The sequence below is a fragment of the Magnolia sinica genome, chromosome 2 (assembly GCF_029962835.1).
Source record: "Magnolia sinica isolate HGM2019 chromosome 2, MsV1, whole genome shotgun sequence".
Taxonomy (NCBI): Eukaryota; Viridiplantae; Streptophyta; class Magnoliopsida; order Magnoliales; family Magnoliaceae; genus Magnolia; species Magnolia sinica.
In genome coordinates, this window is record NC_080574.1 from 123,863,993 (window position 1) to 123,883,610 (window position 19,618).

At 44.2% G+C, this 19,618-nt stretch overlaps 1 protein-coding gene across 1 annotated transcript; it reads left to right on the forward strand.

The window, feature by feature from the left end:
• The first annotated feature begins 9,143 nt into the window (after window positions 1–9,143).
• Window positions 9,144–11,476, forward strand: LOC131227329 (subtilisin-like protease SBT3). The gene has a single exon (XM_058223115.1). The coding sequence runs from the start codon at window positions 9,144–9,146 to the stop codon at window positions 11,460–11,462; it is 2,319 nt and encodes a 772-aa protein (XP_058079098.1). The 3' UTR covers window positions 11,463–11,476.
• Window positions 11,477–19,618: the final 8,142 nt, after the last annotated feature.

Consider the following 19,618-nt stretch of genomic DNA (forward strand, 5'->3'; position numbering starts at 1 on the left):
GAGGGCGGCGGTGCTTCAGGGCATCAAGCCTCTGAGGCTAGCAGGTTGGCCTGTCCTGTGCCCCCAGGGTATCACATGGGTCTCCTTACTCCGTGGGCGGCTCGGCACGTACCGTAAGAGGAGATCTCGACTATTATGAAGACACACCTAATGTCCCTCATGACTGACTGGCAGCGACCTTCTATAAGGTAAACCTCGTATCCTTTGTATGTTGCTTTCAAATTGTCGCCTTTTCTTTTCTTTTCTTTTTTTAAAGAAAGGTGGAAAGATCCACCAAATTTTCATTAATGAAAAACTAGACTATACAGCCATTCGAGCAGGTCCCGACAAAAAGGAACCGGACCTCACCTATCATATATATAACAAAAGGGGGCTAGAAACAAATGGAAGAGAACTCAAAAATCTAGATGGGGATGGTCTAGGACTTTCTTATAGAACCCAGGCCAACCTTATCTAGGAAAATCAGCCCTCGAATTGATGGCGGAAGCAAGGCAAGGAGGGAAAAATTGGAAAAAGCTTGGGAATCACTCCCAAGGTGCGCTAGGCCATCTGCTGGGTCGTTACCTTCTCTCAGGACGTGTTGAAAGGACAGCTGCCCATACTTCTTTAGGTTAGAGATTCTCGAGCTCCAAATTTTCCAAATCCAAGATGGGTTAGAAGAGTGGTTGAGGATGTCCACTACCAACATAGAATTCGACTCCACCACTATCCTCAACTGGCCTAAAGAGAGGCAATGAATCAATCCATCCCAGACTGCTCTGAATTCTGCTAGGTTGTTGGAGCCTACATCGTACCCCACTGCATAAGCAAATAGAAAAGTCCCATTTTCAGACCTACAGATTCCTCCACTGCCAGAGGGGCCAGGATTGCCTCTCGAGGACCTGTCCGAATTAAGCTTAACCCAACCAGTCGTAGGGGAAGACCACTTGACTAGGTTCAACAAGGAGCGAGGCTAGATATGAGTACCAATTTTGAGATTGCACAAAGTCAGAACCGCAGACTGCTTGGTGGGCATAGGAATCTGCATAATCTTCCCTAATTGTTGCAGCCACCAGACCACATGAGCTATAGCTATTACAGGAGACATTCTTTTACCATTAAAATTTACCTCGTTCCTAGCTTTCCAAATCTCCCATAGCACCAAGCTAGGGACGAGGTTACAAAGGGAAGAGAGGTACCTGCCTAAAGGAGAGGAGAGCCACCATTAATTCATTTTGGCTTCAATCGAAAGAGCTCGAAGGGAGGGGATACTGAAAATTCTTCCAAAGTGGACCCAAATATGATCTACAAAGGTACTATGGAGGAACAGATCGGCCAGGGACTCGACTTCTGATTGGCGGTCTAGAGATCCCTCACAGCAAACACATTTAGAGGCTAGAGGAATACCTTTATCTTGGATTCTTACATGAAGGGGAATGGCGCCTTGGAGTAATCTCCACACGAAAACCATAATCTTTGGAGGCATCTTACTATGCCAAATTTTGCTCGTCTAGAACCGAAGAGGCCTAGGCAATCTACACAAGCTCCAGACCGATTTGACAGAGAAACTTCCAGACGGGTCCAGAGGCTAGAAACAGTTGTCTAATCTTCGAATATTGCAAAGCCACCCTAAAAGATTGTGTCCACCACTTCCTGAGGGAGGAGAGCAAAAACAGAGGATGGGGAAAGAGGGCCAGAGGTACTAATAAAGTCACTCACTTTCATATGGAGAAGAGGGATTGGAATAGGGTGGACCATGAGTCTAGAGAGGGCCCTTAGACCAATCCAGTTAGATTCACATAGACTGCAGTCCCCACGCCCTCACTGACCATTGGATCTTCTCGTTGAGGGTCTAGAATGTGGCCTTGACTTTCTTCCATAGCGGGGAGGGAGCAGCTGCCACACCAACACCATTGCTAGCTGAAATGTCTCTTCTATATCTCGCCTTCATGAAGCCACCCATGGAGAGTTACTGATGCCGAATTTTACGGCCCAGCCCAGCTTCATTCTGAATGCCTCCATCACCTCACTTTATGGATTTGATCCCTAGCCCTCCTTCTTACAGTGGCTTTGATATTTTTTCCAGCTAATCCAATGTAGCTTCCTATTGCCCCCAACCCAACCCCAGAAAAAATTAGTAAATTTCATTTCGAGGGCCCGAATCAGTTTCAACGGAACCTGCAAAGTTGCCAGCACATGGATGGGGATGCTTCCCAGAACGTGCCCGAGTAGGGTGGCTTGCCCACCCTGAGATAGGTGTCGGTTCTTCCACCCATTGATGTGATTGTGGACCTTATCAAGCAAGAATTGGAAGTCGGAGACATTAGCTCTAACTCGACTAATTGGCATGCCCAGATAACGGCTAGACAATGTGGCCTTGGAGATCCCTAAGAGATGCTCGATGCTTCTAATTCTACTCGCTGCCAACTTATTAGAACATAGGAAAGAACTTTTCCTGTAGTTTATTTTTTGGCCAGACGTATCTTGGAAGAGTTGAAGGAAGTTCTTTGCAGCCTGAAGAGAAGAGTGACTCTAGTTGAGAAACAAGAGTGCGCATGTCGTCCGCAAAGAGGAGGTGGGTGATGGTTGGACAGACCCTACGGAGATTGAAAGGATGACAAGCACCTGACTGTACTAGCGCCTTAAAGCCATGACTTAGAACTTCAGCCAAAATAACAAACAGCCCTGGGGAGATCGGATCGCCTTGTCTTAGCCCTCTTATGGAATTGAAGTAGCCCGCTGCCTCCCTATTAATAAGTACAGAAAACCAGTTGTTGTGCCAACATGATTCCAACAAAGCGATACAACCATCGCTAAACCTGAAACACTTCAACACCCCCTTCAAGAAATTCTAATCAACACAATTGTAAGCTTTCTCAAGATCGAGTTTCAGCATTAAGTTGCCTCCACGGACCTTTCTATTTAGTTCCCTAACCATTTCCTGGGCCAATGCCACATTTTTTTACAATGGAACAAACACTAATGAAGGCCCCTTGTTCACCCGAAATAATTTTGGGAAGAAGGAGGTTAAGCCTGGATGCCAGAATTTTGAAAAACACTTTGTAGATCACATTACACAGGCTTATTTTGGCTGAAAATCTCCAAAAGAAGAAACCACTGCAGCTTTGGGAATCAGACAGATTAGGAAGGAAGAGAACGCTTTCGGCAAGGGACCACCTTGAAACCAGAAGACAGTGGCCTTGTGGAGATTGGACCCATTGTTGCTTTCTCTTAATTGATTGTCCTCTATTTTTATTTCTCCTTTCAAGCCATCCCTGCCCTTTTAGCTGCCCACTAATCATTTGGACGAGTGGCAGAGGAATGTGAGTAGGTGGAGGCAGCGTTCCATGCCAAGGTCACCAAGGTTGAGACCCTCCAATGGGCATTGCAAAAATTTGGGGAGGAGCAGGATGCCTGAAGATCCAGTTGGACGAAGCCCAGCAGAAGGAAACCACGTTATGGGCTGAGTTGGAGGGAGTAAGGTTGTGCCTCTCCCGGTTTGAATGAGAGAGGACTAAGGTGGAAGCCAAGGCTGCCGGCTTGAAGGTCGAGCTGGAGGAGTGTCTCTGGTCGCAGTAGAAGTGGCAGTACTTCCGTTTGTCCCGCTTATTGGTGTCGGACTTCATTCGGTTTGGCCACTTGAGGAATCACTTGTCCTAAACTTCCATGAGAACTTGCTCAGGCGTCACATTGAGGGGAGTGTAAAAGTTGAATTTGCTTTCAGGTCATCTACTCGAACGCTGACTTTTAGTTGAATCATCGTCCTTTCTCCGCTTGTTCCTTAGGTCACTTCTCCTTGGTCAAGCTACCCTTGTTCCGAGTAGCATTTCGTGAATTGAAAAGCTCCTCGGTGTTGGAGTATTTTTTTTAGCTCAGTTGAGGAGGTCATCCAATGTTGTCAGCGGGTTCTTGCTGAGTGAGAAGAGGAACCTTCCTTCCCTCAAGTCAGCCATCATTGCAGCCAAGGTGATCTGATTTCAATAGCCCTCGATTTGCATTGTTTTTGGGTTGAAGCATTTAATGTAATCTTTTAGCAGCTCATCTTCTCTTTGGATGATGGTGAGGAGGTGGGTCATTGGTTTGAGCCTCTCCTTTCATTTGATGAAGTTAGTGATGAAGGCTTTACTGAGCTGTGTAAACGAGCTGATGGACTGTGCCTTTAGTTGTTGGAACCACTTCCGAGCTACTCCTGTTAGGGTTAAGGAGAACGTCCGACACATAACCGCAGTTGATACGACATGAAGATCCACCCAAGCTCTAAAAGATTCTGGGTGTTCGGCCGAATCGGTGGTTATGGATTAAGGGGCTATCTATGGCATCTAGAACTTGGGCGGGAGCTAAGAATGCATGATGTCGGCGGTGAACGAGGGCTCGGTTTCTTTCAAAATTGCTTCTATTGAGGTTAAAGCATGTGCACGGTAAGCCTGGCGTATGTTGCTGATCTGACCTCGTAGTTCATTGAGCTCGACCTCCTAAGGATCTTCATTTTTAGCTATCAGCTTGGCCTCAGCCTCAGGAGCTTTGTCACGCCTCTTCTTCTCCCACTCATGACGTAAGTTGGAGGCAGATAACATGGTAGTGCCTGAAGCGTGGCAAGGGGTTTTTCCTATTTGTCTACTTCTACGGAATCCTGCATGCGCTTGAGATGGTGTAGGACTTCTGTGGCTACTCGAGCAATAACCTCAGCCCCCTAGTTGGGGGGAGAAATTTGTCATTCCAGCATTCGCTTTATTTGATTGAGATTGTTGGTCAAGGCTTTGACTTGATGTTCAAGAGAGACGAACCGACCTCCCCGATTCCAAGACCACTATGCCTGGCCTATGGGCGCAAAATTGGCCTGAGGTTGGGAAGATGAGTCCCAATGATCTACAAATTGTTCTAGCAGCATAGGGCTAGGCACATTGATGGTGGTCTGTGCTTTTTTTCTTCCTTTCGCCATTGTCGAACCCCTGTGAGTGCTTACTTAAGAATGGCTTTCGATGTCGTTCCTACAAACAGCACCAAATTGTTTATGCAGTAATTTGGTTAGCCCTCCGTAGGCCTTCGATACCTACACACAAGGAAGACAAAGGAGACCCTAGCTACAGCGACGGACCCTCCGATGCCTAAGTCAGGCAAGGAATCTGGATCTAGTAAAAAGAATAGGTTTTTGGGCTAAGATTGTGCATACCTTTCACCATTAGGGGTGCTCCTACTTATAGGTGAGGAGAGGCAGTGGTGTAGAGGGATAATAGCGAGCAAACCTCCATTTTCTTTAACTCTTATGACACTCTTCCTCAGCAAGTCAAGGGTCTTATATTCCTGGATGAGGTCGGTTTAGGTTCCATCAAGTCCTAGATCTCTTGTCGATTTTGGTCTTCCCTTTTCTTTTGTAGTGGCAGGGTCCTTTTACGATAGGTTGCCACAGGCAACCTGAAAATCTGTAAATTTTGATGATATATATGGATTTGCCTTGCTTGGGTTTTGATAATATATATATATATATATATATATATATATATATATATATGTATATATATATATATATATATATATATATATATATATATATATATATATATATATATTTAAAGGAGAGGTAATGGTGTAGAGGGATATTCCCTGTTTAGTATGACCCTATTGTAGTGGGATTTGAATCCTTGGCGAATCGCACTGATCTTCCAAGATCTCCAGAGGAGATCTCGGACAACTCCGTGTTGCAATCGTCTCCTGGGATTCTCAGCTAGGATCCCGGATAGGTAAGTTTGGTAAGACCTGGATGGTTGGATTCAGGTCAGAACTAATAGAGGAGGCTGAGGTGGGGAGTCATTCCGAGTAGAGGCTCGGCCGACCTAAGTTCTTCTATCAAGTTGTTGATGACCTCCTTTCCTGTTCAGATTGGGGTTGAGGTCGAACTCTTTTCCGTATTAGTTGTTGGCCGACCTCATGGCGCGCGCAAATGTCCGACCAGATCTTATCTCATTGGTTGGTCCATTTTTACCTACAACATACATTTTGGCCAGGTCTTCCACAGAGGTCATCACATGAATAGGTAGAAAGTGGGCCATTTTCGTCACAAGATGTACGATCACTCAAATGAAATCATGTCCCTTCCTTGTTTTTGGCCAACTTGGAAATGAAATCCATGGAGATATAATCTCATTTCCACTCGGCAATCGGCATCAGCTGTAGTAGTCCCGGTGTTCCTTGATGCTCGGCTTTTACTTATTAGCACGTGAGACATCTTGACACAGTTTGAGATCTCAATCTTCATGTTGTCCCTCCAATATATGCGCTTGGTGTCTTAATACATTTTGGTACTACCGAGGTGGAGTGCTAGCTTTGAGTGATGTGCCTCATCTAGGACTTTCATTTTAACATTGTGGACGCTTAGAATGCATAAGCGCCCATGAAAACACAACCTGCCATCAACACCAATTCGCCATTAGGAGTATTCTCCTTGGGTTTCCCTCTCCTTCATCTTTATCAGTAACTCATCTTGGTTTTGGACGACAATGATTTAACTATCAATAGTCGGCTCAAGACGGAATTGGGCTATCTTCTCAAAGGTTTCATCCACATTGAGTTTCAACTCGAAGTCTTGAACAAACTCCTCATAGACTTTCTTATGGCTCAAAGTGTCAGATACCAGATTTTCTTTACCTAGGTGGTAGATACATCCAATGTTGTTGTATATATTTAAATTTCACCGAGTGAAGATGTATTTGAGGCTCTTATGGCTGCAGAATAGTTCGAACTCTTCACCGTAAAGATAATGCCTCCATAGCTTCAGTGTGAAGATAAATGTCACTGACTCGAGGTCATGAGTGGGGTAGTTTTCCTTGTGCATCATTAGCTATTGAGAGACATACACAATCATTCTATCTTCTTACATGAGGATGCATCTCAAACCAACACAAGACGCATCCATGTATATCATGTACTTAACTCCCTGCTCACGCAGTACTGGCATGGGATGGGACGTTAGCTTGTCCTTTAGCTCTTAGAATGTTGTCTTCGCTTTCTCATTACAAGAAAACTTATAAATATCTTTGCAGGTTAGTTGAGAAAGCAGCCATGCTATTTTTAAGAAATCTTTGATGAATCAGCAACAATGTGGAGCTAGAAATGGAAGGTCTGGATGTCAAGGATTGATATGCTCACAAGCAGAGGGCAAGTGAATTTTGAGCATTTTCTTAGGGAAGGTAATGTGCCGACCGATGGGATGGCATGTTTGGATAGCGAGCTACAAGGCTCCTCCATGTTCCGCCAGCTCTTGGATCTCCCACCTCAAGTTAAAGGTTCTCTATTCCTGGATAGAGTGGGGCTAGGAGCCATCAGGAATTCTCCCAGGGGTCCCATCTAGTGAGCCATGCTATTTCTGTGGTCTTTCTTTCTTCTGTTTGTCCTTGTTGCTGTGGTTCGTTACGATAGGTATTGCCCAGGTCCTTTTTCTTCTAGGCGAGCCCGAAAGCCGTCTGGGCAGTAAATTCTGTTTATTTGAATGAGAAAGTCGATACTTCTTTTGAAAAAAAAAAAAGCAATAGAGTGGAGAAGGCACACCACCCAAATCGTCGACAACATAATAAGGTCACGACATTCATTAGTGCTCGATGGTAATTACGGGGAGGCTCGTCACCAAATATTTTACCAATATGGAGAGCTTGTCACCTAATATTTTGTCGATGTGGTAGGCACGTCATCCCAGTGTAGTTTATCACCCTCAAGGGTTGATAAAAATGAAACTTAAGTAAATAGTCTGCACCTTAGAAGGACTTTCCCAAATTTAAGGTACTTTTAATGTTAGGGTTTGCAGACAACCATCGGGTACCTAATCAATTGTTAAGGATATTGTGAGATTCATATAGTTTAACATAAGAAGACCTCGATTAGGAAGAATAGCTCAATTCTTACCTCCTATCGTTAGCAAAAAGACTTTGACGGGAGATTTGAAAGTTTGCTAGGGCTGCAATTGAATGGGAGACGATAAGAGGATGCAACATCCTCTCAGTCCATCACCTTCACTGTTTCTCTCTCTTCTCTACTCTCCTTTCCGGGGGAGCGAAGGTCTACCCTTATGCCTCTTTTATTTGTTTGATTTTGTCTTATTTAATTGACTCTTTTGTCTTCGTTTTTGCCTATAGAGGGGTGACACAATAGGAGAGGTTTGAAGTCTTTTTGTTGGGACCCTCCCCAATGCCTGTATATTTTTCTGATCAATGAAAGTCTAGTGGCATGCGTCCACTTTCCTTTAAAAATAAATAAATAAATAAATAAATAATTGAATTTATATTTGCTTCTGTGATCCCAACAAATTAGACTTCACACAATTATGTGCAAGCGTGTCGCGTGTACACAGCTTTATTGCATGGCAACAAGATTCAGCCCGTTAGAATTCTGGAGTGGTGCTGATTTCTTCTGCTCCAATTGGTTTCCAGGTTTTCTTCTTGTGCTGGCCAGAAACTGGCCGGTCCTCGGCTCCTCCCCAATGCTGGATTTTTCTCCTATCTGGAGCTGCTGGATTCAGTTTGCTGTTTGGCATGGTTGCCTCTACCAGAGAGTGGACCCTTATCTCTGTTTGGCCTTCTCTGTATGCCTGGCTTGCCCTGTGCAGCTTGCACCAATCCCCCCTCTCTGTTTGTCCACGTTCCTTTCTCTTCTTTTTTTTTTTTTTTCCTCTTTGTATCTTTGGGTATACGATAGGTGACGCCAGTTGAATCTTGTGGAGCCCTCCTAAAATACATACTTATACATTTCTTCAGCAATACAAATCTGGTGGAGTATTTCCACCTTCTCTTTTAAAGTTTCAGCCCGTGAGATCCTGAGATCCAATCCACTCACAAGGGGGGCCTACCGTAGGAACGCTAGGCCCAGAAGTGAGGTTGACCCATTGATCAGGTGGGCCAGCCATACTGCTCACTCTTTTTCAAACCATCCATTTTCAAGACAAGGAATGTTGAATATGGCCCACCTGATGATCACATTGGCACGTGGCGTAAGACTTGCATCTCCTGAGCGATCCTCGTCCAACAACCACATCATCCAACAATATAAGACGTCCATTTCACAAGATAATAAGATCCAAACAGAATACATATATAGGAAAAATCGCCCTCAACGGTTGTAGTTAACGACCACCTAAGGTGTGATTTCTATTTATACGACACTTTTCTCAGTTCGAAACCATGAAAGCTTTGATGGAAGGCTCCCCACATACCATATTACACCACCTATTGGTGTGGTCACTACTGCTACTAGGGCCCATTTCTGATGTGTGGGCCACGGATGAACGTCAAACGTACATCATCCACCTGGACCACTCGCATAAACCCGACACGTTCGCCAGCCATGAGTCTTGGCACCAGTCCATGCTTGAATCCTTGACATCAGCTGAAGGGACGTCGAGTGAAGAGATGTTGCTCTACTCCTACACCCATGTCATGCATGGCTTCAGCGCTAGGCTGTCATCTTCTCAGTTATCCGAGCTGAAGAAATTGCCAGCTCACCGGGCTACATACCGCGAATCATACGGCAAGCTATTCACCACCCATACCCCTACCTACCTGGGCCTTAGGCATTGGTCTGGCATATGGCCTGCATCATCCTACGGCCAAGATGTGATCATTGGAATAATGGATACTGGGGTTTGGCCAGAGAGCGGGAGTTTTAATGACCGTGGGATGCCGCCGGTGCCAGGTAGATGGAAGGGTGAATGCGAGAACGGGACGGCATTTAGCCCTTCGCTCTGCAATCGAAAGCTAATTGGAGCTCGATCCTTCAGCAAAGGACTAAAAGCCAGCGGAATTGAAATCAGCGATGGCGACTATGACTCCACCAGAGACTGGTTTGGACACGGGACCCACACGTCATCGACGGCAGGCGGGGCCCCTGTGTCTGGTGCCAGTTACTTTGGGTACGCCGAGGGTAGAGCCAGAGGCATAGCCCCGGCTGCCCGGGTTGCAATGTATAAGGTGCTCTGGGCTTCGGACTACCAAAGTGCAGCCACTGACGTGCTCGCAGGCATGGACCAGGCGATCGCCGATGGTGTTGATATCATGTCCTTATCTCTCGGTTTCGAGCAAACACCGTACTACAAGGACGTCATCGCCATGGGCGCACTTTCAGCTGTTGAGAAAGGGATCTTTGTTGCATGTGCGGCTGGCAATGATGGGCCAGAGAGGAATTCGACACACAATGGTGCACCATGGATCATGACCATTGGTGCGGGCACCATCGACCGGAGTTTCCAGGGAAAGCTGACACTGGGCAATGATCTAACGCTAGAAGGGACATCCTACTACCCCGAGAGCATATACATTACCAATTTGCCTTTGTACTATGGCAAAGGCAACATAGACAAAGCTACATGTCTGATGTCTTCTTTGGTTCCGATCGATGTTGCCGGGAAGGTCGTTCTCTGTGATGGAGACAACAACACTGACCTTTACATGCAAATATTAGAGGTCAATAGGAGTGGTGCTGCCGCGGGTATCTTCATGATGGATGGCTCATTTCTTTTTCCCACCGACTACTACATTCCTAGCCTTGTTCTAAACGGTGGGCCTGCAGCTACTTCAATCAGGAAATATGCCATGGAAGTGGTTAATGCGACGGTAAGAGAGCTGAGGTTCAAGATAACAAAGCTGGGGGTGAAGCCAGCACCTCAAGTGGCCTTCTTCTCATCAAGAGGCCCAGACCCAGTTAGCCCAAGTGTGCTAAAACCGGACATACTTGCACCAGGAGTAGATGTGCTTGCAGCATGGGTTCCGAACAAACCATTCGCAAAGACGGAATCAGATTATTTGGTTACAGATTACGCATTGGTGTCGGGTACATCGATGGCATCGCCCCATGTAGCTGGCGTGGCTGCACTAATGAGGGCCATCTACAAAGACTGGAGCCCAGCAGCCATCCGTTCAGCGATCATGACCACCGCAACAGCCACGGACAACACTCACTCCACTATTGGAGATCAGTGGCCCGGGCTGCATGATACACCTTTGGACTTTGGTGCAGGCCATATCAACCCAAACAGAGCGATGGACCCCGGGCTCATCTACGACATGAACTTCCAAGACTACATCAATTTCCTCTGCAGTCTCGGATACAACAAGACCCAGATGGCCGCCATCATCAGACGGGCCGAATGGAGCTGTCCTAACACCCCTACCAATCTCAACTACCCATCCTTCATCGCAGTCTTCTCAAATGAAACTACCTACCCAACAGTTCAAAATTTCAGCAGAACCGTGACCAATGTGGGAGGCGATACTGCCTCTTACAAGGCGGTAATAGATTTCCCCTATGGAATGAGAATCCGAACATATCCGGAAACACTCACATTCAACAATAAGAATCAGAAGCAAGGGTTTGTAGTGAGTGTAGAGGTTGACAAAGAAGCATGGAGTAATGGTCCTGTGGTGTATGGTTATCTCAAATGGGTTGATGAACAAAACCATGTTGTGTCCAGCCCAGTAGTAGCTATTTCTGATTCACAGTATTAAAGCGTAATAGCTAATCTAGTATAAATACAGAAACAAACTTATTGTATTTCTCTTTTTGAAGAATTTTAAAGCATAATAATGCCATGTTGGTAATAAGACCATTGGTGATGTAGAGCGGGTGGCAGACACTTTCTTGGCAATGATGAACCAGAGAAGGCCTGATTGTAGGTGAAAACGATCCAGACTGTCTGAACCTTAAATCAGTCGTATCTCGCAAACTGAGATGAGTTTTTCGATAGCAGTCCAACGAGAAGTACAAGGCTAATGCCTATACTGACACATCTAATTCACTGCAAATGCCAGATCGGGTCATGATAAAATAAGATATTGGAGTGCCTCTACAATGCAGAAATGAGTGGTTGGATCTGCAAAAGGATCTCCATCAAGTGGGCCTAACTTTTTACCACTAACCAGTGGGGATGCACATGGCTTGGCAGACTCCAAGTTCAGCATATTTCATCTGAGCGAAATATCGAGCATTGCCAAACAAAAAGTGATCTCAGGACTAAAAATAATAATGAGGATGGCTCTAGTGGAACTTAAGGTCTTTGTACATGTATGTGTGCATGCATTTTAGTGTAGATAAAGCTCTTATTTATTATCTTTTGGTGCCAGTGATGTATATGGCAATGATTCTTTATAGCAGATACACATTATGGAAGGGATCTTCTCCCGATTGTGTCACAATTATCTTCCTAAGATCATCGGTAAAGATCTTAGAGAGATCCTCCTTTGATCAGGTCTCTGATTGGTCAGCTACCAAGGAGATCTCAACAGATCGTCAAGGCTGACCTCTAGCTCGGGTGGCCGAGGCCGACTTCTAGGTCAGAGGGTCGAGGTCCCACAAACCGAGCCGAATTGTCGATAGCGGGAGGGGCCTTTCTTCAAGGCAGGTCGGGCCGATATTGATAGTCATTAGCCGGTCGTGACAGTGAGGCTTCAGCCAGAGTCGAGGCCATTGCTTGTGACAGATGCTCAGTTTGTTCATGGAGGTTGTGCTTAGCATCCAGGGCCAAGCTACTTCCCTTTAAATGCTTTGTGTTCTCTCTTATTATGGTTGTTTGGTCAGTCCAATTTTACCCAAAACAGTAGCACCCCTACTTCTAAGCGTTCTTCGAGGGCTCGAGAAGTAAGTTGGTATGGACTAATGCTTGAGTGTATGAGCTCGTGCACAAGTGGACGGTAGATCAGGATCAACACTTGTCATTATCACAAAAGGGGGAAAGGCGGCAAGCGCAGAAATTGAGGTGGATCCCCTAATGATCGTGACAATTCATATGAGGAGACGTGCATTGGAGCGGCGCATGTTCAGCTTTCGATGTATGAGGTGGAGACACATGGTCCTTCCTTGGTAGTCGAGTCCGTTGACAAACAGGTAGACGCCACATGGAGAGAGACGTGAGTTGTAACCCCTCTTCGTGCCGCGGCATTAAATGCGAGCAATCAATGCCCGAAGCCGAGCAGTCTATAAAAAGGGGGAAGGGTAGCTCGAAATTAGTTTCATTTTCTTTCTCTGCTCCTACCGCTCTTCATTTGTAATATAACAAATGTATTTGATTTGGGAATTTCATTCACTTAATGATAAACAAAAGAAGATGAAGAAGACAATCACATCATTTATTCATTCCAAGTTCTTTTACATCCTTTCTTCTCCTTTGATTGCAAAATAAATTATTCATAAATTATAATATAACACAAATATTTGGCAGCATTGTGCATAGGGACATCATGCACTAAGACACTATATGCTAGAAGCGCTGTGTACTGGAGACTATTGTGCTGGAAGCACTAGAGACTATTGTGCGCTGAGCAATGTTGTGCGCTCCCTCTTGTTGTGCGCCGGCAGCATTGTGCACCGCACAACGTCTGTTCCGCATAATGAGTTCGGACTCTACCTCTCTCTCTCCTTTCAAGATCTTTTCCTCTTCCTCAATTGGATGCTAATGACCCCCTTAGAGGGGTCATGGGGTATTTATAGCCCTCTCACACATGTGAACATGCACGTAGTCATTGTGTGGTATCCCTTGTGCGCCAATTTCCCTCTGTGCGGTCTCCTCTATGCTCTCTCCATTGTGCGATCTCTAGTGTGCGATTTCCTTTGTGCGAATTTTGTTGTGCGAACTGACTCCCTTCAGCGCACAATGTCTTTCTGCACACAACGATCATCTATGCACAATGATTCTCTGTGCACAACGATCATCTGCGCATAACGAAAGTTTTTGCTGTCTTTCTCTCTCTCTTTTTATGCCTCAACAGATGCCCCCTTGATCTTATAATTTTTTATTTTTATCAACAAAATAAACAATGCAGGATCAATATTTCAATTATGCAAACCAATTTTTGCTTTCTTTTTCTTCGTTGTGCGATTCACATAATTTTGGTGCACAATGTTCTGGCGCGAAATGAGTTGCGCTCATCAAGTTGCGCACAACAATTTCAGCACAATGGGCGACTGCCAGCCTATAAATACAAGATCACCACTCTTCCCCTTTACTTCACTCTCTGTCTGCCTCAGCCCTTTTGTGTGTCGATCCTTCCTGCGCACAATGAACTCTTGCGCACAACGCTTCTCTGCGCACAACAGGACTTAGCGCGCAAGAACAGGTAGTGCACAACGATTTACGCACAACACCTTGTGCAGGATGGTTTGCGCACAATGCAGACTTAAACTTTATTTAAAATTCCCTTTCCCTTTTCTCAGCAAGCTTTTATACTTCTCCTTTAATTTTTTGGAACTTAACAAACTCTTTTCCCTGATTTTAACTTGTTTACTGATTCTTGTGTAGATTTCTAATGGCTGGCTCTAAAAGACCTCACGCCTCCCCAAGTACTGCTGGACCCTCTGACTCGCAACTAGCTGAAACCCGTAGTCAGAAAAGACCCAAGTTTGCCGAAGGTTACTCTTTCTTCTTCAAAGAACCAACTCCCACCATTATCAACTTTGATGATGATCACATCCAGCGCTTGTTTGACTATATCGCACAACTGTGCTAATGAGGGACATAGAGGGACCCCCTACTATAGGACAGGAATCTGATTGGGACAATTGGTTGAAGTCCACTACCAATTTTCGCACAGACAACACTCATCTTTCTGCTGCTGATGCTTCTCCCACTCCCGCAATTTCGAAGAAAACAAGAGAAAAGAGTAAAGATGAAGTCTTTCAGGAAAAGATTTGGGAACACAACCAGAGGCGTTTATAGAATGCCTGGGATTCAATCAAGTCAAGTGCTGATGCGATCAAATTCCGCAACCCCTTTAAAGACAAGACTATTACTATCCCTTTGCATCTCCAGCGCCACGGTCCATATTCAAAGTGAACCGACCAACTATATGACACAAAACATACTCCTGTACGTGTCAAATTGGGTGATCAAAGAGCTATAACTCCTTGAAGGTTATATCACAGAGAAAAGCTTAGTCCAAAAGACTGGGTAGATAACATACATGCGTTTCCTCACGCCATGTTACAACCCCCATGCCTTATACGCTACTCATTTCTTTGAAACGATTCAACAACATTTTCCTGATCGCGACTCCCTATGGGGTAGAGAAGAATTCAGGACACGGGATCTTTGGATTGATCGTTAGTATTACAGCACATTGACTAAGGCGATCTTGAAGAAGTATGAAGGTGTTCTTATTGCAGCGAAGATATATCATGCTATAGAAGTTACCTCAGAGTTCTTCCAAAAGGACACAATGATTTGCAAGGGTTTCTGAAGTACTGGTCCTCCACTACGAATTCTTTCCACCTTTCGGTCAAGGAAGTAAGCATCACTTTATGGGATCTATATAAGATGGTTAGCCTACCTATCTCCGGATCTTTCCTAGATGAATACGTTCCTACGAACGAGGAATTCACCTATGTTGCTCCCAAGAAAACGCCTAAGATTTCAACATCAATAATCGAACTTTTCTGTGAAATGTCTTGTTTCCCTAATGTCCATAAGATATCCCCTCTTCAATGGCTTACACATTTTTCCCGATACTTACTGTAAGTGTTCTAACATTTTTCTTATCTTTCAGATGACATTTGCCTATAGATATAAATTGTTAATCCATATTTCTTCCCTTTTTTTCAGGTTCCCTAGCAACCATTATGCCGAATTAGAAGCCAATCGCAAAAAGATAAAGAGCCCGGCCGAATTCACCACCGAAACTGAGTTAGCTACTTTCTTGGCTTACTGGTTAAGCTTAGTTGTGCTTCCTAGCTCGAAAAGCTTAGACTCTATTCGACTAACCTTATTGGTGGCGGCAGGCACAATGGCAGAAGGCAAAAAAAAAAAAAAATTTCTATGGCCCCTCCTATGTTATTCTCGTTATAAAGAGCTTTTGGTCACGCTGCGGCACACTGCTCAAGCCCAGCAATAGGAGTTTCATCTTCTTTCACTCCATGACACTATTTCTCCGGCTGGCTCGGCGTTTATTTCCCATGGACTTATAGTGACCCGGAGAAGGCTTATGTCCATCCCGATCATCTACCTCTATAGCATTTCTTGAAGCGAAAGATGATAAAGAAGGGGTATGACTGGATAGTGGATAAAATTGACAACACGGAATCCATTGACTTCTTCCCTTTCTAGTTGGATTACCAAGCTGAAAACAAGGATGTTGAAGATAACAACAACTTGGAACCCATTGAGAGAACCTTCTTTCTTTGTATTCATTCTTGCAGCCTTCCCATGCGAGAAGGAGTAGAGTTCTGGAGAGAACCGTACTATCTGAGTCGATTTTCCAGACAATTTGGGTATGATCAAGTTATGCACTAGGCAGGGGAGGAAGTCACGTGGATAATGAGAAGCTATAGAGTCGGCCCCTATAATTGGGCTTTAATATGGAAGCAGCTCTTAGCAAGAATTTTGGCTCTCGATTTCTTCTCCCAGGCTATAATCATCGAGTGACGGCTTCATATTCCTAGATGCGGTAGTGGGCGATCATTACTACTTGGTGCGCAACTGTTTTTTGGTGGATCGGCCTATCTGGGTTCCTCCTCCACGCTTGAGGAACTATAGACCGGAGCAAGGGATATGATATTTTAACGAGAAAGACCAGGCTGCTGTTCCAGGACAACTTAATCACAAAATTTTCATAGAATAGCCCATTAGAGAAATAAAGTCGCCGAATACTCTAGAAGGATGGATTACTTTCGGCTCTCCTTTCGATTTGATAAAACGAGGAGAAAGACTGGCCACTCCTGGCGATGAATTTGAAACTGCATGTGGTATTCATCCTTCCCCTACTCCTTAAGGAGGAGATCAGCCTACACACCCTGCTCCCATAATTCCTCCTACTACAAAGCCCATCACTTCTACAATTTCTCCCACTATTAAACATGCAACCACCGCAGTTGTCCCTACCATGGGTCATGCAACAACTGCAGCAAGTCGTGCTACAGCCATAGCTTCTCCTGCCACGAATCGGATTACTATCACTACATCTCCTATAACTCGTTCGCGTGCCAAGTCATTGTCTCCTGACGTTTTGGCACAACAGGTCCCTTCTCCTACTCAGAGCGCACGTCTTCTCTCTGTGAAAACTACTTATACTGAAAAATAAACTATATCAGAGAAGACAGTTCGTCAAAATATTCAGCCAATATTACAAGTGATGATACATCTTCTCCCACGAGCTTAACCGTTGAGGGAGATGCTTTATTAAATGAAGAAACTAATGCTGAAGTGGATATTGGAGAAGAAGGCAATGTTAGAGCCGAGTCTTCGCTTCCTGATGCTCCAATCACTTGTCCGAATGCCTCTCATCCGATCACAGTGGCCTCCCTAGAAGAGGAGCAACTTGATTATGGAGAATCTGGCTATTCTCCTGGCACGAATATCTTCCTTTCTTTTGATGCCTCCTATTCTCCATGTATCATGGAAACCGCCGATGTAGTTGCTTGTGAAATATCGACATTAAGGGAGACAGAGGGTCAATCATCAAAAATTCAGGCAACAATGGGAAATGTGTTTCTTCCCCATATCACAGGAGAAACCTTGCCAATAGTCACCACAACATCTAATGCCCCTATTCAGACTGATAAATCTCCTACTGCACGTCCTCCTCCTATCTAGCCAGTAGCCCGAAGTTTAGAATTCTTTTCCGATCCGGTTGACATCTAAACTTCGACGACTCTTGACTCGAGTACCGTAGGGGCTTAGGAACTTTCTTTCAACGTTGCTTTTTGACTACAGACGCACCCAGATCTGCAGCACCTGAAAGTTGTTCTATTCAAGCTACTTCCACTGTTGCCCCCAGACAGGGTATGTATCTTCTTTTCTTACTTTATATCATTTATATATATATATATATATATATATATATATATATATATATATATATATATATATATATATATATATATATATATATATATATATATAATATCTTTGCATGGGAATGGGAATCTCTTCTCTCTTTTTTTTTAGCCTTTGTTGTGCCAACTCCAAATGGGTCTGAAGGGTCTAACTCAGTAGTCATAGTTTTTTTATAGACTTTCATTGGAAAAGGTGTCCCTCCATATGCTGGGATTCTTTAAAAACGCAATCTCTGTTATCATCAGCACTTTTAAAGATCTAGCCCAGTGGCCCTTTTTGGACAGTGCCTTAGCCGTTCTTACCCATTCGGCTCGTCTGGCACACATCAATGTTCAGTCTCTTCACGATTCCTTGTCACAGTTTTATGACTCCACAAAAAACTTAGAAGCATCGCGAAGTATAGTCATTACTCCAGAAATTCTGAATAGTCAGAAAAAATTGGCACTACTTAAGGAGAAACTTTCTCGTTTAGACGATGTCCTTTCTAATTGCAATGCTGTTAGTTAATCTCTTCACCAGAAGTTGAAAGTTTCTGATAGAAATAAGGCGATCATTGATGATCAAATTGCTATTCTTAAGAGAGAGATTCTGCTACTCAAGGGTCAGAAAGAAGCAGAAGATTTAACATTCGTCAAATCAAGGAGGAGCTTGAAATGAATATTCAAGTTGTCAATATCGAGCAAGCTGAACAAACGAAGAATAGGGAAGCTGCTGCCTTTTTAGAATCAAAACTGGTTGGTGTTCCTGATCAAGCCAGGATTATTCTTGAGGCTGAATGCACGACTGTTGCGGTACAATTTCAGTTAAAAGAAGAATTACAGCGTTACGTAGCAGTATTAATCATAACTGAAGATCTGTAAGGATTGTATTTTTCATATAAATTCCTTTTGCGTTGTGATACATAAACAGATTGTGGTGTTTTATTTAGAGCAAATGCATTCTTGATAATAAAATCATTGATTTTAGGATACATGTTGATGCAATACTTTCATACTCATGCTTCATTATTTTTGCTATCTATATTCATGCATTGTATGGCGATTCTATGTGATGTTTTATTTCAATGGGCGGAACTATTTCTTTTCAAAGTTAGTTTAATTAGCTTTGTACATAGTTTAAGCTTTTGAGTAGTTGAGCAATCACAGTTTTTTAGACTCATAAGTAGTTAAAGTTGGGTCTTATGCGAATGGTCTCTTTGACTCTTATGAGTTCTCTGGACTTATCACAGCTGGGGAGTTCACAAACCGTGGTCCATCAGAGAGGCCCAGTGAAGTTACCAGAGCCGTGAACTCAATGGGATTTACACGCATGGTTGGCCATAGTAACTCTCTAGAGTTCGCGAGGCGGACAAGGCTACCTTCGGTAGCAAGTCCAGGGCCGCCAGTCCATTAATAAGGAGGTATTTTTATTAAGACATTGTCCTCATGAGTTAATACTGAAATCGAGCCAAAGACCTAGGGGGTCTTATTCTATTCCCCATTTTCCTTCATCTGTAAGTTCGGACTCATTCATAGGAGGGTATTTTTCATCCTCGTCTATGAAGCTGTCGGAGAGCTTACAAATGGCATTGGTCTCACACGTGACTAGCCATTGAGGACTTCTGACCTTTGAGGCTTTTTGTCACTGGCTCTATCCACTGCCCGCATGGGTATGCACGTGATGTGGCCTATATGAGCTTTTTAGGACTACTGGCTCCACACTATTATCCCGGATAATATATGTCTTACGCGTAGTTGGCCATATAAGGCTTGGCTTGGCTACCTTAAATGGTGAATCAATAATTGATATATCGTTATTGCTTGCTATTGCCCATGATAATCTGATGATATCTATTCTTTATAT

What these genes read in the sequence shown, in the direction of transcription:
- LOC131227329 (XM_058223115.1), top strand. Translation starts at nt 9,144, where the DNA reads ATGAAAGCTTTGATGGAAGGCTCCCCACATACCATATTACACCACCTA.